This window comes from Sorex fumeus, unplaced genomic scaffold, assembly GCF_029834395.1.
Source record: "Sorex fumeus unplaced genomic scaffold, SorFum_2.1 ptg000030l, whole genome shotgun sequence".
NCBI lineage: Eukaryota > Metazoa > Chordata > Mammalia > Eulipotyphla > Soricidae > Sorex > Sorex fumeus.
Genome location: NW_026606087.1, coordinates 14,909,370 through 14,934,030, shown reverse-complemented (window position 1 = coordinate 14,934,030; position 24,661 = coordinate 14,909,370). Strand labels below are relative to the sequence as shown.

At 37.9% G+C, this 24,661-nt stretch overlaps 2 protein-coding genes and 1 pseudogene across 2 annotated transcripts; 2 read left to right on the top strand and 1 right to left on the bottom strand.

Moving 5' to 3' along the window:
* The first annotated feature begins 5,253 nt into the window (after positions 1-5,253).
* LOC130025175 (olfactory receptor 52E4-like) lies at positions 5,254-6,192 on the top strand. Its single transcript, XM_056116124.1, has one exon. It carries the CDS (start codon positions 5,254-5,256, stop codon positions 6,190-6,192), a length of 939 nt encoding a protein of 312 aa, XP_055972099.1.
* Positions 6,193-18,153: 11,961 nt separating this feature from the next.
* LOC130025469 (olfactory receptor 52E2-like) lies at positions 18,154-22,504 on the bottom strand (annotated as a pseudogene).
* An 849-nt stretch (positions 22,505-23,353) lies between these two features.
* LOC130025239 (small integral membrane protein 15-like) lies at positions 23,354-23,994 on the top strand. The gene has a single exon (XM_056116188.1). The coding sequence runs from the start codon at positions 23,365-23,367 to the stop codon at positions 23,602-23,604; it is 240 nt and encodes a 79-aa protein (XP_055972163.1). The 5' UTR covers positions 23,354-23,364; the 3' UTR covers positions 23,605-23,994.
* Positions 23,995-24,661: the final 667 nt, after the last annotated feature.

The following is a 24,661-nucleotide window of genomic DNA, read 5'->3' as shown; positions in this document are numbered from 1 at the left end:
TGTGCACAATATGAAATAGGGGTGGAGATGTCACTGTCACGGTCAAGGACCTCCCGTTGTTCATCGATTTGCTCGAGTGGGCCCACTAATGCCTCCATAGTGAGACTTGTAGTTACTGTGTTTGGCATATTGAACACGTCACGGGGAGCTTGCCCAGCTTTGCCGTGTGGGCGAGATACTCTCGGTAGCTTGCCGGGCTCTCCGAGAGGGACAGAGGAATCAAACTCAGGTCAGCCATGTTGGCTGCATGCAAGGCAAATGCCCTACTGCTGTGCTATGGCTTCAGCCCATGGGTGGTGGTGGAGATGTCATTTTAGATAAAATTACAGGTCACACTTTCTACATTTTATTTTATGTTTTTAATTGGCCCTCCCGTTGATCGTCGATTTGCTCGAGCGGACCCAGTAACGTCTCCATTGGAGACTTTGTTGTTACTGTGTCTGGCATATCGAATACTCTCGGTAGCTTGCCAGGCTAATTTTTGTGTGTTTTTGTGTCTACACCATGCTCAAGGCTTACTCCTGGCTCTGTGCTCAAGGATCATTCCCGGCAGAGTTGGGGGAACCATGTAAGGTGTTTCCATCAAAGCTGGATTGGCTGCATGCAAGGCAAGCCTGTTACTTAGGCTGTGCAATAGCTTCAGTTCCATTTTTCATCTTTTAGTTACAATTTCCTTTCTTAGTCAATCATGCTCCTGAAATTTTTTACCTTTATTTTTATACACTGTACAAAGATTCAACATATTTTCATTGTTCTGTTCAAATCTACAATGCTTTCTTATAGACAAGATAGACAAGGCCTGTCTTATCTCTAAGTGTGGTCCTAGGACCACATCTAAATTTCCCCACTGTTGTTGATTAGGTACTTTATGTTCAGACTGTTCACCTCTTCCTTTTATTCTAAAAGAATGCACACACAAAACATACACACACATTTTTAAAGTCTGACTGCTAAAAATCAATCATACAGCAAATTTTGAAAGCAGTAACAGTAATAATATTTTTCTAAATATAATGATTTCCATAATTTTCTTAATCTTTAAATAATCACATTTTCATTTTTAAACATTTTTAAGATAAATTACCATGAATACAAAGTTATTCATGATTGCCCTTCAGGTATGTACCAATTTAACACCAGTTTCTTCTCCAATATCTGCTTCTGTCCAACAATATCCCCAATTTTCCTCACGCAACATCCTGCCTCTAAGACAAGCACTTTTCATTTTTTTAAATTTTAGGTACTGTGGTTTTTGTGTACTCACAGGGTTTCAATGTTCCTTCTTTTTGAGGGGTGGGGGTCACAATACCCCAGATTTGCTCAGGGTTCTGTGCTCAAAGAGACCATGCCTGGAAGTATTTGGGAAATCATAGGCAGTGCAGTGGGTTAAACTAGGGTTGTAGATGTCAGTCTCATACCAGGCAAACATCTTAACTTTTATATATACTACCTCTATTGCCATTTAGGAAAAACAATACTCTCCAAATAAAATTTGCTAATTTGGAGAGAAACACACATTTAAATTCTAATAGCTCAACTTAGGTTGAAATTATTTTGAAATACATTTCTTAGACCCACTGAATACTAACTGTTTGTGAATTTAGTACAACATCTTTCTGGTAAACTTGTTTTAGAAAAAGGGTGAGAATATTTATAAAGCATTTAGTATAAATGTATTTTGATGTTTACAAAGAAAGATAACTTCATTGAAATAAAACAGAAAAAAGGTAACTATGAATCTGTATTGAAGAATATTATGCATTCTAAAGATAATACTATAAATATATTCCCAGTTTACTAGGCCTCGGCCTCTGACTTCATAAAATAAAGTTTAAATTTCAATACTGAATAAAAAAAGTTGTGTGTGTTACAAAATACCTTTGATTCTATAAGAACATGAAAATACTGTATTATTTGACAAATAATGAAAAACTAAAAATTTTCTGAGAGGAAATAGTAGAACATATAATAGGAAAAAACACTAGGATGCTGCATACTTGTCAAACTTTTCATTGTTCAGAGTAAATTTGATCATCAATTGATATCAAATAAAGAATGTACCATGATTGATATTTAAATTAAAAGCTTCTTTTATGGATAAGAAGGAAGGTACTGGGAACTAATAACACTTAAAACAATAGTCACTGAAAATATTTTGACTTAATTTTTAATGTTCTGAATATGAGTCAAATATTGTATCTATATTTTAGGACTCTTATCTTCCAGTATTAAATTAAATAAATGATTTTAAGTTTCCAGATTGAATTTTTTATTAAAGTAAATGACACTGTATTTTATATTATGAAATGCTGAAGACTTATTTTGTCTAAATTTATATTCTATACTATTTAGTATAGAATATTTTGTGGAATATTTTAAACATGTTCAAACAGATTTTCATATTGTTCCTATAATTCATATAATTCATTTTTAACAATATATTGACTCTACTGTCTCTAGACTCACATTTGATTTCTAAGGAAAAATTTATACATTTAAATGTACATACCTTCAAAATTTTAAAATGGATATGCTATATATCTCACATTCTTATTAAGATATATACTTTATCACCTTAAAAATTATTCTGTGTTCCTTCTCAGTCCCTGGAAACTCTTATACCTCTAGGCAATCATCAAATACATATTTTCAGCAATTAGTTTCTGATAAGCTCTAAAGTATTTACAATATTATGTTTTAGTAACAAGTAATGTTTTTGTGTTCTTCATACAGCTTACCATAAAATCCATCAATCCATATTTATTACTAGTAGAATTTTAATCATGTAACCAATTTTAGAATTAACCGGTCTTATAAATTATTAATAATTAGCTTTGTTACCGTGATTTTAGAACTATAAAAAATAAAGTTCCAATACAATTTGTATACAAATATTTGTGTGAATGAATGCTTTCATTTTTCTTGAATAAGTTTCTACAAGTTTAGTTGTGGATGACTGTGGATAATTTTGTTGCACCACAATTTTGGGGTACATTTAATATTAAAGATTTATAATCTAATGTATAATGTTTTACATTTAATTTTGAGAATATTTTGAGAATATTAACATCCTTTGTATATTGTCCTTTGCCAGGTGTCAGTTTGGCTCTTTGCCATTGTTTTTTCTTTTTACAATTGTCATATTTATAAGTTCTTGAGACTTTTTCTCCTTCAGAAATAAATAATTTAAATTTAAATTTTGGCTGGAGAGATAGTATAACAGGTAGTGTGTTTTCCTTGCTCACACTGACCCAAATTGCATCTCAAATAGCACATTTGCAACCCCAAGCACCTCCAGGAATGATGCCTCAGTGCAGAGTTAGGAGTAAGCCCTGAGCTTACATTGTTAGAATGTGGCCCCCAAACAAACAAAAATAATGAAGTTTTAAATAATTGATTTTCAGGTTTTTTCAGCATTATATAGAAAAATATTGATTATTATACCGGAGTGTAAGTTAATTTGATCTAAATTGATTTTCTAGCATTGTTCATGTACTTCATAAACAAGAAAATGTGGAATTTTTTCTCATTCTAATATTCGTGCCTTTTTTTTCCACTTTGGTGGGGTAGGCTTCCAAGATATGCTCAAGAGCCCAGAGACCTGTCAAATAGGACTAATGGTAAAACATTAAGAACTGATGATGCAATAAGTATGTCTTAAAGTCCTGTACTTACTAGTGCTCCAGCCTATTGTCCCCATCCCTCCTCCCTCCTTCCCTCCCTCCCTCCCTCCCTTCCTTCCTTCCTTCCTTCCTTCCTTCCTGCCTTCCTGCCTTCCTGCCTTCCTGCCTTCCTGCCTTCCTGCCTTCCTGCCTTCCTGCCTCCTTTCCTCCCCCTTTCCCTCTTTCTTTCTCTCTTTCTTTCCTTCTTTTCTTTCTCTCTCTCTTTCTTTCTCTCTTTCTTTCTTTCTTTCTTTCTTCTCCAACTTCATTAGACCCACCAATAAAATATATAATATAATTAACACTATTTGACACTCTCTTTATTACTAATACTATGATCCTAAAAATGAAGTTCATTGTTTTATTATTATTTATGTTATTAGCTATAAGATTTTATAGAATTTTTAATCAATTTTATAGAATCCAACCTCAAAAATACCTTTCTAGTCTTTTGAAATATTCTTGGCAATATTATGCTTGAGTTCTAAATTTTATAACTACTTATAAATAAAAAATCATTTGTTATCACATGCTTTTGAATTATTTCTTTATATGGTTAATCATAAAGTTTTAAATTTAAGTGAAAGGGAAAAAAATTTGGTAAACAACATGTCTAGCGTATTTGACACCTGAGTTAAATACCCAGCACCATATGCTTTCCAACGCTGTTCTACAAGGAATTCCTACCAAAAAGAACATAAAGTCTAATAATAAATTCAGCTACCACAGCATAAGGACAGTGGCATTTGATACATATATACTTGTGTATATGCATACAGTCTTACTGAAGAAGTTACGAAAAGTAAACCTTGAAAGAGGGTACTATGAAAGGCAGATGAGTCTCATAAATGGATATCTTCTTGATTATCTTCCACAAATTTTCTACCAATTACAAATCCTCACCCATTTTTTTCCTTAACATTATTGGGATCTTATTTTTCATATTTGCTCAACTAAATAACCACAGTATCTTGAAAATGTTACTTCTATGCAGGTTACTGGGATTATTTTTAGTTGACACTATTAATATATAGCACTGTAGCACTGTCCTGCCATTGTTCATCAGTTTGCTCAAGAGAGCACCAGTAATGTCTCTATTGTGAGACTTGTTCTGTTTTTGGCATGTTAAATACACCAGGTAGCTTGCCAGGCTCTGCCATGTGGTCAGAATACTCTCGGTGGTAGTTTTCCGGGTTCTCCGAGAGGGACGGAGGAATCAAACCCAGGTCAGCAGCGTGCAGGGAAAATGCCCTACCTGCTGTGCTATCGCTCCAGCCCATAATGTACGGATGAACATTTTACAACAGAAATAAAGAGGATTATTTTTCACTATAACAAATCACCACAAGAAAATCTGGGATTTGCCTTCTGTAGTCTCCAATGGATTATTAAATATGATAGGCTATAATTTAAATATATCTGAAGGTTAATGTTCTTGAAATTAACTTCTATTATGTTTGTAAGATTTTAATAGCCTTTCTTATATATGTGTGTATGTATATAAATATATAGTGATCCACCTGCCATATATTCCCTTATGTCTCCCCAGAAATACTGAAGAACTCATTATTTTATAAGAGTCTACACCAGGATGTCTTCTGTCAATGAAACTAGCTCATATCCCTCTACATTCCTTCTGCTTGGCATACCTGGTCTGGAAGACTTCCATGTCTGGATTGCTTTCCCTTTCTTTGTTGTTTACCTAGTAGCCTTTGTGGGGAATATCACAATTATGTTCGTGATCAAGACAGAACAAAGTCTACATCAACCAATGTTCTATTTTCTGGCTCTTCTTTCCTTTATCGATCTAGGTCTCTCTACTTCGACCATCCCCAAGATGCTTGGCATATTCTGGTTCAACCTTAGGGAGATCAGCTTTGAGGGCTGCCTCATCCAAATGTTTTTTATCCACACCTACACGGGGATGGAGTCTGTTGTCCTCCTGGCCATGGCAATTGACCGCTTTGTTGCCATCTGTTACCCACTGAGATATACCACTATTCTCACCAACAAAGTAGTAGTCCTCATGTCCTCTTTTGTAGTAGGGAGACCAGTGCTTCTTGTCATTCCCTTCTGCCCTCTTCTTAAACGACTGCCTTTCTGTGGACACTACATTATACCACATACCTACTGTGAACATATGGGAATCGCCCGGCTTGCCTGTGCTAACATAAGAGTCAACATCATCTATGGGTTATTTACCATTGCTGCACTCATCTTTGACTTAATCCTTATTGCACTCTCTTATGTTCAGATACTACGAGCTGTGTTCCGACTTCCTTCCAGGGATGCCAGAGTCAAAGCACTTAGCACTTGTGGTTCACATGTCTGTGTTATTTTAGCTTTTTACACACCTGCATTTTTCTCCTTTATGACTCACCGGTTTGGTAGAAATGTTCCTCGCTACATTCATATCCTTCTTGCCAATTTGTATGTGGTTGTTCCTCCTTCTTTAAACCCAGTTATTTATGGGGTTCGGACAAAACAAATCAGGGATCGAGTTGTGAGAATATTTATTAAAAAAGAGTGATCTAAATGTATTCAGTAGTAGATAGTTTGTCTGGAAAAATATTGGCTTTTATATCTCTCAAGGTTTCCAAAGCTGAGGTTACGTAAAATTCACTTAGTTATGACTTCAGCCTCTGATAGACTCTCCTAAACTCACATTCAAAGATTTATTTATGTTAATTTTCTCCTTAGCACTCAGGTATACTGCCTGTTGTTATTGAAGATGGCAGAAGTTTATAGAACTAAGTAAAAGATGTAATGGGTTTATAAACGTGTAGGAATAAGGATGTTCTCTATCTCAACAACGAAAGTATGTATGGTTTGACAAAAAGAAAGATTCTGAGGACCAAAGTAATAGTATAGCAGGTAGGGTGTTTGCTTAGCACATACCTGACTCAGGTTTAATTTTCAATACTCCTTATGGTTCCATGAATACTCCCAGCAATGATCCTAGGGTAGAGCCAGCTGTAAACCTTAAGAACTTTGGTGTAAGTCCCCCAAATATAAATAAATAAAATGTAAAAGTCCCCAGAGGAAAATTCTGGTGGAATAGAATTTTACACATATTTTGTGTAAAAACATAATCAATATTTTGAGTCTATCTTTTACATAGCACAGTCAATGCTATTTTAGTTCGGTGATATTTTTAATTTTATTCAGATGATTATTGCAATCTGCAATATTACTCAATTTATCTTTGAAAAAGTTAAACTCATTCTAAGTTGCCAACTTCACAATTATACCAATGCCATAGACAGACATTCATAAATTTTAAATTAGTTATAAAATTCTCTCATAAACTTAGTAACAAAAAATGCTATCAAGAGGAAAATATGTACATGTTGTATACTTCATGAACATATTCCCAATTAAAATATTATGATAAGCTTATATATGATGTACATATGAGAAAAATGAATACCAATCATTTACTAGGAGTGGAAAATACATTTTAATGAGTTCTTAATCAAATTATATACAGATTAAAAATTAACATATGAAACATCCTCAATGCTATTAATAATTTAAAAATGTAAATGTTCACCATATTTAAATAATCAACATATTCAGCAAACTATTGTGAAGTCCACATTGCAAAGCTATTTTGCTCCCAAATACTTTTAAAGTATTTTGTTTATGTATAGCAGTTTTAAAGTAGAAACTATAGAAACTCTTCCTTGTAACCTCTTGAACTCTCAAAACAGTTCCCCACATTCTCAACATCCCTTTAAAGAGTGATGTCTTGTTATAATTGATGAAACCTTTTTGGCAAATCGTTGTCACAATGTATATTGTCTGACTCTCAATGTTGATCAGCTCATGAATTTGTACCAATGTATTTGCTCTTTTTCCAATAACACAATGTCTTACTGACAATGTCTTGCATTTAGTAAGTCCTGAAGTTGTAATTTCTAAAACTTTCATCTTCTCATTAAGCATTTTTAACTATTTGAACTATTTTTCTTTATATAAAAACTAATTAAAAATTAGTTTTATAAATAAATTTATAAATATCTTACTCAGATTTTGATTTGGATTATAGTAAATTTATGCATTATATTTGGTGTATCTAACACCTCGATTATAAACTCTTTTAATCTGTGAGCAGGTGATAATTTATTCATTTCTTTGATAATTTTCTTCATAAAGTTTTACAGTTTTTTTAAATCATTGTACACACTTAAAAAAATCATACTTGGGTATCCTAAGTTGCTAATATAAATTGCATTGCGTTTGATGTCAAGGTCCACTTTACCATTGCATTATAGAAAGTGATTGATCATGTGCCTTAATCTGTGTCCTCGAACATTACCATCAATTTCTTTTTACTACTATATCACTTTAATTATCCAGTCTTATGATCATGGAATATCTTGTACACAATATTTTAGCTGTGAACAAAAAATATTCATCAAAATTTTTTGATAAACAAACATATCCACATGATTTCCACATGATACTTATTCCATAGTATAACTAAACTACCCAGTGTATACCATATGCAGATGAATCTTAATATACTCAGTAAAAGATGAATGAACCAGAAGATAGAAATTATACTGTATTTTTGCATCCATACAAATTCTGGGGGAAAAAATAAATTTTCTATTTTTTTCCTGTAATATACCCTGTTTCCAAGCTACTGATGAATGAAGCTTTGGAAACAGGGTATATTACAGGAAAAAGAATAGAAAACTTATTAAAACGACATATAGAAAATATTATGTCTTACGATGACAGTTTTTCACAGTTTAATATATAGCAAACTATTTTAAATTTTACATTTAAAAAGTGTTCACAGTGTTGTATATTAGATATCAATAAAGTTTTGAATGTATTTTTAAATAATCCTCCAAGAATTGGCACCATTCTTATTCTTAAAATAAGTCAAAGACATTAGAATTACCTGGTGTTCTTCAAGATAGATCCTTGAAATATTTTCTCATATTATTCTCTCCTTAGCATAATATTGTCAAATACTATTTGTATTTCCTTGTTGCTTTCTGATTTTATGATCAGGGAAAATTCAGACAATTTTTTCTCTCTGCTTCCTCTGCTTAAAATAGTTTTCAGAGATTACCTTGTTTTGTCCTTTGTTATCATCAAATGTTTATTCACAAATAATTAATAAAATTATATTTTTTCTAAGAATCCAAATTTTTTTTGTTTTTTTCTCTTTTTAGATACCCATCCCTCCACCAGTGCCCATTTTCCACCACGATGGATAATATCCCCCCACCCCCATCCCCGATCCCCCCCTGCCTCTGTGGCAGGGCAATCCCCTGTGTTCTCTCTCTCCTTTTGGGTGTTGTGGTCTGCAAGAGAGGCATTGAGTGGCAAACATGTTCAGTCCATAGTCTACTTTCGACATGCATCTCCCCTCCTGGGAGGATCCTCCAAACACCATTTATTTGGTGCTCCCTTCTCTATCTGAACTGCCCTTTCCTCTAGGATACCCGGCTGGCCTCTAAGTTATGGAGTAATCCTCCTGGTGCTGATCTCAGCTATTCTTGGGTATTAATCTCATACTTTGTTACTTTATATCCCCCAGATGAATGCAATCTTTCTATGTCTATCCCTCTCTTTCTGACTCATTTCGCTTAGCATGATACTTTCCATGTTGTACCACTTGTATGTAAATTTCATGACTTCATCTTTTCTAACAGCTACGTAGTACTCCATTGTGTAGATGTACCAAAGTTTCTTTAACCAGTCATCTGTTCTTGGACATTCAGGTTTCTTCCAGTTTCTGGCTATTGTAAAGAGTGCTGCAATGAACAAACAAGTGCAGATGTCACTTCGACTATACATTTTTGCCTCTCTGGGATATATTCCCAGGAGTGGTATTGCTGGGTCAAATGGGAGCTCAATTTCTAATTTTTTGAGAATCGTCCATACTGTTTTCCAGAAGGGCTGAACCAGTGGACATTCCCACCAACAGTGAAGGAGTGTCCCTTTCTCGCCACATCCACGCCAGCATCGGTTGCTTTTGTTCTTTTGAATGTGGGCCAGTCTCTGAGGTGTGAGATGGTATCTCATTGTGGTTTTGATCTGCATCTCCCTGATGATTAATGATGTAGAGCATTTTCTCATGTGCTTTTTTGCCATTCGGATTTCTTCTTTGAGAAATTTCTGTTCATTTCATTGCCCCATTTTTGGATGGGGTTGGATGTTTTTCTTCTTGTGGAGTATAACCAGTATTTTGTATATCCTGGATATCAACCCCTTGTCAGATGTGTATTAGGTGAGTATCCTTTCCCATTCTGTAGACTGTCTTTGTATTTTGGTCACTGTTTCTTTGGAGGTGCAGAAGCTTCTTAGTTTAAGATAGTCCCATTTATCTATCTCTGTTTTCACTTGCTCGGCCAGTGGCGTGGCATCTTTGAAGATACCATTAGCTTCAATGTCATGTAGGTTTTGCCAACTTTATCTTCAATGTACCTTATCGTTTCTGGTCTGATGTTGAGGTCTTTAATCCATTTTAATCTTACTTTTGTACATGGTGTTAGGCAGAGTTCTGAGCCTATTTTTTTGCATGTAGCCGTTCAGTGATGCCAACACAATTCATTAAAGAGGCTTTCCTTACTCCACTTCACATTACTTGCACCTTTATCAAAGATTAGATGATCATATGATTGAGGGGAGATGTCAGTGTATTCAACCCTGTTCAATTGGTCTGCAACTCTGCCTTTGTTCCTGTACCATGCTGTTTTAATTATTACTGCTTTGTAGTACAGTTTGAAGTTAGGGAGGTTGATTCCTCCCATTTTCTTTTTCCCAAGAATTGCTTTAGCTATTCATGGGGGCTTATTGTTCCATATAAATTTCAGGAGTGTTTGCTCCATTTCTTTGAAGAATGTCGTGGGTATCCTTATAGGGATTGCATTGAATTTATACAATGCTTTCTGTAGTATTGCCATTTTGACAATATTAAGTCTCCTGACCCATGAGCAGGGGATATCTTTCCATTTCCTCATGTCCTCTTTTATTTCCTGAAGTAGCGTTTTGTAGTTTTCTTTGTACAGGTCCTTTATTTCCTTAGTTAAGCTGACTCCTAGGTACTTGATTTTCTGGGGCACAATTGTGAACGGGATTGTTTTTTTCATGTTGCTTTCTTCTCTCTCACTGTTTGCGTATAGGAAAGCCATGGATTTTTGGGTATTGATTTTATAACCTGCAACTTTACTATACGAGTCTATTGTTTCTAGGAGTTTTTTGGTGGAGGTTATTGGGTTCTCTAAGTAGAGTATCATATCATCTGCGAATAGTGAGAGCTTGATTTCTTCCTTTCCTACCTGAATGCCCTTAATATCTTTTTCCTGCCTAATCGCTATTGCAAGTACTTCCAGTACTATATTGAACAGCAGTGGAGAGAGTGGGCATCCCTGTCTCGTCCCTGATCTTAGAGGGAAGGCTCTCAGTTTTTCCCCATTGAGGATGATGCTTGCTGTAGGCTTGTGGTAGATGGCTTTAATTATGTTGAGGAAGGTCCCCTCTATACCCATTTTGGCTAGGATTTTCATCATAAAGCTGTGCTGGATCTTGTCACATGGTTTCTCTGCATCTAGTGATATAATCATATGCTTTTTATCTTTTCTTTTGTTGATATGATGGATTATGTTGATTGATTTTCGAATGTTAAACCATCCTTGCATCCCTGGGATGAATCCTTCTTGGTCATGGTGTATGATCTTTTTGATGAGTAGTTGGATTCTATTTGCTAGTAGTTTGTTGAGGATCTTTGCATCTGTGTTCATCAGGGATATCGGTCTGTAATTCTCTTTCTTTGTGGTATCTCTGTCTGCTTTTGGTATCAGTGTGATATTTGCTTCGTAGAAACTGTTTGGAAGTGTTTTTGATATTTCAATTTCGTGGAAAAGCTTAAAGAGCATTGGGAGTAAGTCCTCTTTAAAGATTTGGAAGAATTCTCTAGTGAATCCATCCGGGCCAGGACTTTTGTGCTTGGGGAGACTTTTTATTACCATTTCAATTTCCTTGATGGTGATAGTTCTGTTAAGGTATTCCGGGTCTTCTTGGTTCATTCTTGGGAGTCTGTAGGAGTCTAGGAATTTATCCATTTCCTCGAGGTTTTGATGTTCCGGGCATAAAGCTTCTCAAAGTACTCCCTGAGGATCCTCTGAATTTCTGTAGTTTCTGTTGTAATGACCCCCTTTTCATTTCTGATTCGGTTTATTAGGGTTTTCTCTCTCCCTTTCCTTGTGAGTTTTGCTAGAGGCTTATCGATCTTGTTAATTTTCTCAAAGAACCAGCTCTTCGTTTCATTGATCTTTCGGATTGTTTTTTGGGTTTCCATCTCGTTAATCTCTGCTCTGAGTTTTATTATTTCCTTTCTACTGTTCGGGTTGTGCTCCTTTTTTTGGTCCTTGTCCAAGCTCTTAAACTGTGAGGTTAGGTTACTTATGTGTGCTCGCTCCTCCTTCCTGAGGAATGCTTGTAGAGCTATAAACTTTCCTCTTAACACAGCCTTTGCTGTGTCCCATAAGTTTTGGTAACTCGTGTTCTCATTTTCATTCGTTTGTAGGAATCTTTTGATTTCCTCTTTGATTTCCAGTCTAATCCACTAGTTGTTCAATAGTGCACTGTTTAATTTCCAGGTGTTTGATTTAGTTTTCTGTTTTTGGTGTGTGATTTACTTCTAATTTCAGTGCATTATGGTCTGAGAAGATTGTTGATACAATCTCTATCTTCTTAATTTTATGGAGGCATGTTTTGTGGCTCAGCATGTGGTCTATCTTGGAGAATGTTCCATATACGCTTGAGAAGAATGTGTATTCAGCTTTTTGTGGATGAAGTGTCCTGTATATATCTACTAAGTCCCTTTCTTCCATTGTTTCCCTCAGATGAAGTATGTCCTTGCTAAGCTTGAGTCTGGTTGATCTATCAAGAGGTGACAAAGCAGTGTTGAAGTCTCCCACTAGTATTGTGTTGCTATTGATGTCTTTTTCCAAATCTATGAGTAGTTGTTTTAAGTACTTTACTGGTCTCTCATCAGGTGCATATACATTTATTATTGTAAGTTCTTCCTGTTGTACAGATCCTTTGATCACTAAGAAATGGCCTTCACTGTCTCTTATGACCTTCCTCACTCTGAAATTGATGTGGTCTGATATAAGGATGGCTACCCCAGCTTTTTTATGGGAGCTGTTTGCCTGTAGGATTGTTTTCCAGCCTTTGACTCTGAGTCTGTGTTTGCTTTGACTATTGAGATGCTTTTTTGCAGGCAGCAGAATGTTGGGTTCAATTTTCTAATCCATCCTGCCACTCTATGTCTTTTAATTGGTGCGTTTAGCCCATTGACATTGAGAGAGATTATTGTTATGGGAATTTGTCCCATTGTTCTGTTAAAATTTGGTGTATTTGAGGGGCCTTTCTTGCCTTAAAGTAGCCCATTTAGTTGTTCTTGTAACCATGGTTTTGAGTCTATGAAGTTCCTGAGCTGTTGTTTGTCTGTGAAACTGTGTGTTGTTCCTTCTGTTGTGAATGAGAGTCTTGCTGGGAAAAGTATTTTTGGGGAGGCATTTATTTCATTGAGTTTTTTCACTATGTCCCACCACTGTTTTCGGGCCATGAGGGTTTCATCAGAAAAATCAGCTGTGAATTTTAAGGATGCTCCTTTGTAAGATATTTCTTTCTTCGATCTTGCTGCTTTCAGAATTTTGTCTCTGTCTAAGGTTTTGGTCATTTTGATCAGAATGTGTCTTGGGGTATTTTTATTCGGATTTCTTCTAGCTGGTACCCTTCGGGCCTCCTGAATGTGGTCACAAGTTTTCTTCAACTCTGGAAACTTTGTAGCAATGATGTCTGTGACAGTTTCTTCTTCATCAAGGTTTTCTTCCTGTCCCTCTGGGACTCCAATAATTCTTATGTTACCCCTCTTGGCTTCATCACGATCTTCTCTTGCCATCTGTTCCCGAATTGTGAGTCTCTTTTCCATTTTCTGCTCTTTTCTGGAGAGTCTCTGAACTTCATCTTCGAGCTCACTGATTCTGTTCTCAGCAGCTCTTACTCTGCTGCTGAGGCCTTCCACTGAGCTTTTCAATTCGCCTACGAGATTTTTCAGGTCTGACATTTCTGATTGCATTTTCCTCATTTCTGCCTTCAGATCCTCTTGTCTTCTATTGGCATTGCTTTCCATTGTTTCTTTTAATTCCCTAAGCATCCTAAGTAGCTCCCTTCTGAATTCCTTGTCAGAGAGGTTGTCTAACACTACAGTACTGTTGGTGTCATCTGGGCTAGACTCTTCAATATGAAAGTTTGGTGGGCTTTTGCTTTGCTTTACCATTGTGAGAGGTGTGGTTTAGTCCTTCACGTTCACTGTTACTATTCTGCTTGATATGCAGTGTGAGTTAAGATAGGCTTATGAGTTATTGGCTACTGTTTCTAGTGGCTGAGCTAAAATAGAGAAGTTTCCATCTAAGAAGCTAGCTTATGGTTCCTATGGCATATGTAGTGGGAAAATATTTCGCGGCCGCATTAGCGGCCGCAGCTCTGAAAAGAATCCCTGGCACTGGCTGAGGAGTTGGGAACGTCTCCTGTTTGGAATTGGAGCCATTCAGCTTTGTTGCCCAGAGCTGGGCCTCAGTGCCCGTCCCGCGCAGATCAGGGGTTGAAAACCGGCTTTCTACGAGCTGGATCTAGCTGCGCATGCCCAGAGAGAAGAATCCAAATTTAAAATATACTTTTTGCCTTGTAATCAACACCTTCTCAGTCTCTTCTTCCATTAACTTTTTCCAGTGGCATTGACTCCAACTGTTTTACAATATTTTTGCATAAAACCTTAAATGAATAACTGTAGCACTGTAGCACTGTCCTCCCATTTTTCATCACTTTTGCTTAAGTGGGCACCAGTAATGTCTCCATTGTGAGACTTGTTGTTATGGTTTTTGGCATATCGAATACACTATGGGTAGCTTGCCAGGCTCTGCCATGTGGGCAGGATACTCTTGGTAGATTGCTGGCCTCCCCGAGAGGGATGGAGGAATCGAACCCAGGTCGGCTGCCTGCCCGGCAAACACCCTCCCCACTGTGCTATTGCTCCAGCCTAAATGAATAACACAGTCCAATATTGCCAAACTATAATGAGTCTCCTATAGCTAACATATCCTATAGATTAAAACTAAAACAAGTTGAAATAGCAAATTTAAATTTGAAGAATATTTGTATCATATAGAATCTCATTACGATTTTACCTATATTCTTTTCTTTCATTGATAGATTGCAAGAAACAGGTTCTGCAGTCAAGAAGCAATGCAAGATGTCCCCATATTTTTCAAGCCAGAATATCAGAGAAAGGTCACTATGAGAAGGAAAAAACAAAAACAAACCAGAAATACCGTTCTTGGTTTCTTCTAGACTTGACTGAAAGTTATGAACCAGTACAGAATAACACAATCAACTAAAACTCCAAAAGAGTTTGATCTTTCTGCCCTTATTTATACAAAGTCAAGAATAGTATCAAGTGGTAAAGTTTTAGATGAGATGGTTATAATGGAACTAATATTCTGCTAGGCACACGTCTATATATTAATAGACACAAATTATAGAACTATTATTAGCCACCTATAATAATACACAACAGAATAAATTTAAGAAAACAAAGCAAAATAATTGAAAATTTAACTAGAACATAAACTATCTCAATATCGCAAAAAAAGTGACATAACCATTGGTCAGACTCAATGTTTTCTTCACAACTACCACAGGAGGCAAGAAAATTTGTGGTCTGAAGCTAAAAAAATTTATTATGTGGCAAAACAAGAAGAAAAAGAATTATAAGATACATCAACTGATATAAACAGGATCCAAATTTAAATGCTGATAATAAAATACAAAATAAAATATGAGAAACAAGCACATTACAGTTTTCATGTCAAACATGAAAACATCAAACAAACAAACGTTGAGGGAATGGGTGATGCCCATATCCAAATTTAAAGATCACTCAGATAATAGGATATCATACAAAGTTCTTTTCCATTACTTGAGACTGAACATTCCTGAAATGTGTGAAAAATAAGTCATCAACAGAAAAATAGAAAGGAAAACAGATCAACGTAATTTTACAACTTTGTCTTAACATATGAAATTCACTTAAATTCATGACTGAATCTAAATAGTGGCAAAAGAGACAACTTTACCAAATTTAAAAATGTGGGGCTAGAGGGATAGCACAGCAGGTAGGGTGTTTGCCTTCCAAGCAGCCAACCCAGGTTCGAGTCCCAGGATCCCATATGGTCCCCTGAGCACTGCCAGGAGTGATTCCTGAGTGCATGAGCCAGGAGTAACCCCTGAGCATTGCCTTGTGTGATACAAAAAGAAAAAAAAAGTGTGTGCCTAAAAAGCAGGGTGGAGTGGGCTTTATGTTTAAGGTAGAAAACCTGGGGATATTAGTGGAGGGAAATTTAAACTGGTGGTGGACTGGTGTTGGAACATCGCACTCTTGAAACTCTACTATGAATAATTTTGTTGGGTCATACCTGGTGATGCTCAGGGATAACTCCTGGCTCTTCACTCAGGGATCACTCCTGCTGGCACTCAGGGGACCATATGTGGCAACAGGGATCAAACTCCTGGTCATTTGCACTTGATATTATTTTATGCTCCTCAGACTACAGTTACATTAACATTAAAATTTTTATGTGACTTCCATATATCCAAGGTTCTTTAAAATCTTATAAAAGTTGTTAATTTTTTTGTTCTTCAGATTGTATATGATTTTCTCTTTTTTATTGAGGCACCATGACTTACAAAGTTATTCATATAATCTCCTGAGAACTGCCATGGAGTGGTCCCTGATGGAGAGCAAGGAATAAGCCTCAGCAGTGCCTCCCCCCAAAAAAGACAAATATATATTTGTATTCATTATATAGTCTGAATGTTCTTTTTGTATCACTTGATCACTTGACATCCCTTTACTCATCAATTTGCCCAAGTGGGCACCAGTAACGTCTCCATTTGTCCCTGTTGCATGTTAGTGTAGCTCAATGGCATCTGCTTGCTCCAGGAACATGAAGAACCTCAAACCATCCATTCAGGGTCTTGAAGAAGAAGTCTGAACATCTTGTAGGTGGGTGGCCACATGTTCTTTTGACATCCCGTGGAATCCAGTCAGTAACAGCTCTAGTCCAGTGGTCATCTCCAAATCGCATTACGTATCCAGCCCATCTGATTTTCGATACCTTGGCAAACGGGCAGCAATCCCTGTTTCTCGATTGTTGACAGAGGTCGTAACTCTGGATTCCTTCTCTCACTTGGGTTAAGCGTGATACTCCAAGCATAGCTCTTTCGATTCCATTTTGGGTGACTCAAATAGCATTCTCATCCTGTTTTTGTAGGGCCCAGGTCTCTGAGGTATATGATAGTGCAGAAAGAACAGTGGAGTCTAAGAGGTGCCATAGACTTAGGTTCTTCATCCTCTTAGATATTTGACACTTTTGAAGGCGTTCCATGCCGCTCTCTTCCTCCTGCGCAGCTCAGGTGCCAAGTTGTTTGTCATGTTGAGTTCTCGACCTAGGTACACATAACAACTGCATTCTGAGATGTCCATTCTGTTGAGAGCGATTGAAACATCAGGAACATTTCTCATGAACATTGTCTTCATGAGGTTCAGCTGCAGTCTGACCTTTCCACATTCATGGTCAAAGTCGGCCAGAATTTGTGCCACTTGGCTAATGTTTGGTGTTAGAATGATGTCATCAGTGAAGTGGAGGTGGTGTAGTTGCCGAACGTCTATCTTCATTTCCATTTCTTCCCATTCCAGGAGTTTTGTATACAGTTCCTTTTGTATACTTTAATTTTTTGGATGAGAAATAAGTTTATATTTCAACTTTTAAGATGCTATTGAAATCAATATAACAGTAATGTTAATATATAATATTGTATTTTCTTTTATATCCTTACCTTTAAACTTGAAATATAACATAGTCTCTACTATATATTGAAGGTACAAATTTAAATAATTTATAATTATAAAAATTATGTCTAAGCTAAGGATAGTAGATACTTGGGACAGGTAGATTTCTCCATAACTGGAAGCCTGCCTTATGAGTAAAGGAGAGATGGCAGATGGAAGAAGAGATCACTAAGAAAATGATGGCTGGAGGAATTGGTCAGGATGGGAGATGTGTGCAGAAATTAGATAAAGGACCAAACATGATGACCCTCAGTGTCTGTATTGCAAACTATAATGCCCCAAAGTAGAGAAAATGGGGAATAATGTCTGCCATGGAGGCAGGGGGAGGGTGACAAAAGGGGGGGTGTATACCAGGGATATCTGTGGTGGGGAATGTGCACTGGTAGAGGGATGGGTGTTTGATCATTGTGTGACTGTAACCCAAACATGAAAGCTTGTAACTATCCCAAGGTGATTCAATAAAATATAAAAAAAACTATGCCTAAATAATACAGATTTTGCAATATGAGTCTTCTATTGACTTGAGTTTTATACAAGTATATATTAGCATTAATTACTACTGTCTTTCTTTTCTACTACTTGCTTCTGTAACTATATTTTCTTTACACTGGAATATGTCTGTTTAGTTCTGATTCTATATATGACAAAGTTAAGCATTGGTGACACAACATAAAGATTAGCCAGGAGAATGTAAATATAGTGGGGGGGCATTTCACCCAAAATGGTGTGTCATAGACGAAAAGAGAACTGGTGTATAGAAGGCAAGGATTACACGCACACATTTGCTAAGGGACTTGAGTTAGTTTTCATTAAAAGGACTACTGGAAACAGCATGGAGGATTTTGACATAGAACAGGGCAATGGTTATGATGTCAAACACTAGGTTCCAAATCACACATAAGCCATAGATAATACTAATCTTGATATTGGCATGAGAGTCAAGCAAGGCCCTGTGTGCACAGTAGCTATGGAGAATGACATGATTCCCACAGAAAGGCAACTTCAAAATCAGAAATACAAATGGAGTGCTAAATATAAATGTCCTCACTGATATAGCAAGACCAATTAGAGAACTAACCTTATTGGTAATAATGATGCTGTAACAAAGTGGATTGCAGATGCCCACATAGCGGTCATAAGCCATTGCAAAAGGACTGCTGATTCCACATGTGAATCTGTGAATGAAAAACATCTGGGTAAGGAAGGCTTTGGAAAAGATCAATGTGAGGTTGTACCAGAAGATCCCAAGCATCTTAGTGATGATAGCTATGGAGAGATCCAAGCCAATGGTAGCTTATGTAACCAGCAAGTAAAATATTGATCATTATAGACTGCTCTCAGACTGAAATACATAGTGAATAGTAAATTTTCCAGAGTGTATCATGTACACAGTACCAAAAGGAATGCCAGTCCAGATGTGGGGTATTACCAGTCCTGAGATTCCCAGAAACAAGGAGGTAGGGTGGACCTGAGTGTCATTGAGAAAGGACACCGTGCTTGGAAATCTGTAAGTTCCCTTACAAATTTTGGGATTAATAATTCTTATACAACCATAAAAATGTTTTCCCTATTTTCTTTTTTAATAATGTAGGAGTACTGCTATTTGTTCAGCCACTGAATAAACTGATTGAAATGGGCATGAACTTCACATTACTTTTTATTATATTGTGTCACTGTGAGATAGAATTACAATGATTTCATGTTTGAGATTCAGCCGTATAATGATGGAACACCTATCCCTCCACCAGTGCACACTCTCCACCACCGATGTCCCCAGTATCTCCTGCCCCACATGCCAGTCCTCACCTTGCCTCTATGGGAGACAATCTCCCCAGTACTCTCTCTCTAATTTGGGGCATTATATTTTTCTCCAATTTTCCCATCACCGTTCAAGCCTACCTGCCAAGGGCAGATGCAAAATAATTTATTTTACATTGATCATTTTGAGTATCATGAGAACTCTTGTGCCGTGACTATAAATATAAATTTCTAGATTGTAAATGGTTAGGTTCCAGAGACATCTCTGTATGACACTAATCCATCTTGGGGATTCAATTGGGAATCTCTGGGACAGGGCTGTTGGTGCGCTAGGATGGCACCCAGAGACAAATTGTGGGGGTGACAGCCAGTCTCTGGGCAGGCAGGGACCTGGGGAGGGACAGCCCAGAATCTCTGCCACAAGTGGCCTGGAGATTTAGTCCTGAAGCCACACACCTGTGTCTTGCTTGTGGAAGCTCTTGTTCATTAGGGTTCCATCTGGAATAGTTGGGGAGACTGCACCTGCTCCATCTGAGGTACCCTGTTGATATTGGCTCGGTATGGGACCCGGAATGATCCCTGACACTGTGGTGTCTTCCGCGACTTGCCTTTGTGTCTCAGAGACAGGGCTGTTGGTGCGCTCAGATTCACATTATAACATTTTAAGCAGATTATAACTTGGTGAGATCCATCCTAGAGACAGTGGAGTCAGGCTGGGGATACGGAGGCGATTTTGTATTGTGGCAGCAAGTGGCTTCCAGGAACTCTGCTTGGGTGGGCACAGGCCAATCTGCCCCCTCCAATGTACTTCGGTCTGTTCAGCCATGTGTGGGTTTTAGCTAAACTGCAGCTTTTGATCTCTCTCAAAATTTATTTAGGGGTGTCTGAAGCAAGGTCTTATTCATTCGCCAATGTGGTTTGGTACATGCCTCAGGAAGCCACAAGCGAACATCCGAGCTCCAAAGCAGTGCAGACATGCGATAAAGGAAGACTTCAAAGAAAGAGGAGCAGAAGTGCTGGTAGATGCAGCAGAAGCCGGGAAAGGCATTCATAACGCCCGCCTGTCATTCGCCAACTACAAGACCAAGATGACTGCCATCTGATGTCCCGATGGATCTATCGCATCTTCCAGAAGGGCAATGGAGAAGATTATCCATGACTTCTACTCAGATCTCTTCGATAGCCAGGTCGACCTGCCCACAAACCAAATTCTGCAGGATAAATATATTGTTCCCAATGTTCTCCCTTCCGAAATCCGACATGCCATTTCGTTGGTAAAGAAACGAACAGCACCCAGCCCAGAAAATGTCAGAACTGAACACCTGTAGAACCTGCCATCACTACTCATCAGTACACTGGCTCGGCTCTTCACACGCTACCTGTCTGAATGCAAGGTTCCGTCCTCATGGAAAACCAGCAGGACTGTACTACTGTACAAGAAGGGAGACATCCATGACATTGGTAAATATCACCCAATCTGCCTATAGTCTGTCATCTGCAAGCTGTTCACTCCAGTCATCCTGAATAGGTTTGGCGGAACACTAGATGAAGGACAACCATGCGAGCAAACCGGGTTCCGCAAAGGATTCAGCACCATTGACCATATCCACACGATAACCAACCAATTGAGATTTCTCGGGAGTTCAAGACGCCGCTCTGTCTAACATTCATTGATTTAAAGAAGGCCTTTGATTCTGTTGAGATGAAAGTAGTCATTGAAGCCCTAGCCAATCAGGGCATTCAAACTCAATACATTAGGATCCTCCCCGAGCTCTATTACGAATTCATTACCAGGATCTCACCATTCTACAAAGAAGTGATCATCGATGTCAAAAGAGGGGTTCAGCAGGGTAATACTATTTCACCGAAACTCTTCAGTGCCACCCTCGAGAACATCATGCGACTACTGGAATGGGAAGGAATGGGAGTGAAGATAGATGGTCAGTAAATACGCCACCTCTGCTTCGCTGATGACATTGTTCTAATAACACTAAACATCAGCCAAGCAGTACAAATGCTGGCTGACCTCGACCGTGAGTGTGGAAAGGTAAGACTACAGCTGAATCTCACGAAGACAATGTTTATGAAAAACAGCCTCATTCCTGATGCTCCATTCACTCTCAATGGAACGTCCATCTCCGAATGCAACAGTTTTGTGTTCTTAGGTCGAGAAATCAACATGACAAATGACCTGGCACCTGAGTTGCTCAGGAGGAAGAGAATGGCTTGGAATGCCTTCAAGAGTGTTGAAGAAATAGCTAAGAGGACAAAGGTCCCATGACTTCGGGCACATCTCTTTGATTCCACTGTTCTTCCTGCATTAACATATGCCTCAGAGACCTGGGCCCTACGAAAACAGGATGAGACCACTATTCGCGTCTCCCAAAGAGAAATTGAAAGAGCTATGCTTGGAGTATGATGTTTCACTCAAATGAGAGAAAGAATCCAGAGTTCCAACCTCCATTGAAAGTCAAGAATCAGGGACTTGGTCTCTTTTGCCAAGACCTCGAAAAACAGATGGGCTGGACACGTTATGAGATTTGGAGACGGCTGCTGGATTAGATCCGTTACCACTGGATTCCTCGGTATGTCAAAACACCGCATGCCGCCCAACTACCAGATGGTAAGACTTCTTCATCAAGACCCTGAACAGATGGTTTGAAGCTCTTCGTGTTCCTAGAACGAACAGACACCATTGGGCTACAATAGCACACAACAGGCACAAATGGAGACATTACTGGTGCCCTCTCAAGCAAATCGATGATTAATGGGAAGTCAAGTGATCAAATGATCAAGTGATCAAGTGAAGCAAGGCCAGTAGTAGAGCTTACAGGGTGATTCTGGAGTTGGTTCGTGCTGGTGACTTCCATTTGTATTGGGAAATGAGAGGAGGTAACCCATCCCAACTCTGAGAAAACCATGAGTTTGTATAACAGAGCCAGTGGTGGTTTTGTTGGTGTGGCTCCCACATACTTAACTTTTGGCTGATAAATTTCTTGGTAAACTTGGTCCCAAGTTGTTGGAGTCTGGTCAAAGGCATAGTGGCAAATTTGGGGGATCATGAAGCCTGAAGCCAGCATCAGGCTGTGATGCAATCACCCCGCAGGTATAGGTTGAACTGTTGGCAGCACCATACCTTCATTTTCCCTATTTTCATGATACCCACATACAATGTACTTTAAGTAAACAAGAAAATTATTTTAGCTAGCAGGTAAGATGATCACAATTAAAAAGTAAAAGTAAACTACAGTTCTGATTTTCTGTTAAAGAAAAGAAAGTTTACATATGTTTAAGAGTTGAAAAACCTAGCCCCCAAAAGGACAGAGATAGTAAGAAGGAATGTGCTTGCCAGAGAGGCAGGAGATGGGAAGGGTTGGGGGTCGGGTCAGGGATACTGGGAAGATTGTTGGTGGAGAATGGGCACTAGTGGAGGGATGGGGACTGAAATGTTCAGTGTTTGACTGAAATGCAATCATGATAGTTCCTAAGTCTGTAACTGTATCTAACCGTGATGCATTAAAATAAAAATAATAATTTAAAACAAATATAGAATAAAAATTAGTTGAAATGATGGGAAAATTAACCTCCCAACTCAATTATATTCTGTAATGACATCAGTAGTTAATTATGTAGAGAAGCAATAAATTAACCAAGTAGAAGACAGGTGTATAATAATGAAAATTTGTCTCTGTTATATCATTATCATTTAGTAAACTGACAGTAACTACCTAGAGTAATTGATGTCCATTAGTATTCTTATGATCACTATACAATAAATGAAGTGTATTATATACCTGAAATTCCGACCGTGATTTGGGGTCCAGCTGCAGCAGCGGGTGACTGGCTCGGGCCTTGTAGGACTAGTGGTGCCAGGATTTGGGCACCTCTCCAAAGTGCATGGTAGGCTAGAGAAGAGGACAGAGGATCCATAGGCACCCGAGATTGTGATATGGACGTCATTCAGGACAGTTAGAGATCACTGAGCTTAAGACTGCTACAAAGATGTTTGATATCAAGTCTTGGGCTAAGTATGTCCTGGAATGGGCTGCAAAGGATCCTTATGACTTTCTTACAACAGTTATTTTGGTCCATGCTCCACTGTTTTTAGCAAGTGCAGTATTGTCTTGGAAATTGGCCAAAATGATTGAGGCTAAGGAAAAGGAGCAGAAAAACAAACAAAAATGGCAAGAAAATATTGCAAAAGCTAAAAGACTGAAAAAAAATATTGAAGGAATATACTGATTCTATAGCCAGATGAAAATCACTTGGAAAATTATGCAGTTTTGGAAGGACCTACTGATGCTTCTTTCCTGGATTTTATGACGCTATTATATAGTAAGTGAAATCTGAGCATATGGAAGATCATTGTGTTCTGACCTCCTTTCTGTAGCAATTTTTAGGTTTCCTGTAGAAGTCATTGTAAATATGCATTTGTTATGCCTACAGTTTCTTCATAATTGCCTAGTCATCTGCCATTTCGTAGCTTCTGTACTGACATGAAAACATCCAGCTGATAAAAATGACTTTAGATTATGAACAATATTCAAAGAATGGCTTTAAATGAGTTCCTGTTCTGGACAAAGGAAACTCATGTGAAAAATCAGAGCAGGTCTGAGATTAAAGTATGCTAGAACTAAAAACAGAGACAGGTTATTATAGCTTTATCATGCTTGCTTGTTTCTTTGAATAGAATAATTTCTGGCTTTTGAAAAGTAAATATTAATCATTGAGTATTTATATGTTTTTATTTTTCTCTGAGATACTAGTAATTATCAGACATGAAAAGTATTTTAAATCTAATTTTATAAAGAATTTTCTTATTATCTTGACCATATAGAATACCATCTACTGGACATAATAATTTTACTACTTAAAAGCAGTGCCAAGGGGGTATGGTGCTGCCCGCAGGTCAATCTGTACCTGTGAGGCGAGTGCATCAGCAGCCTGATGGCACAATCAGGCTTTCATATACCTCAAAATTGCTGCTTTGCCTTTGGCCTGACCCCAAAAACTTGGGGCAAAGTTTCTAAGAAAGTAAACGGCCAAAGTTGGGTATGTGGAAGACATACCAACAAACCACCTCCAGCTCAGCTATATAATTGGAGGCATGGCCTCTCTGGTTCCTGATCGAACTCCCTAAAGGCCATGATCCCAGAAACTCAGAAACAAATCTCAGAACCCAAAGGATTTTGGGAGAAATGAATCTTGTTCCTGCAGTAGGTTACTGGCGCTGGGCCACTCCAGGTGGGAATTGGTTTTGTTCCCCTTGGTGGCCCGGTGACCACCATCCTCCAGAGGC

What these genes read in the sequence shown, in the direction of transcription:
- LOC130025175 (XM_056116124.1), top strand. Translation starts at nt 5,254, where the DNA reads ATGTCTTCTGTCAATGAAACTAGCTCATATCCCTCTACATTCCTTCTG.
- LOC130025239 (XM_056116188.1), top strand. Translation starts at nt 23,365, where the DNA reads ATGTTTGATATCAAGTCTTGGGCTAAGTATGTCCTGGAATGGGCTGCA.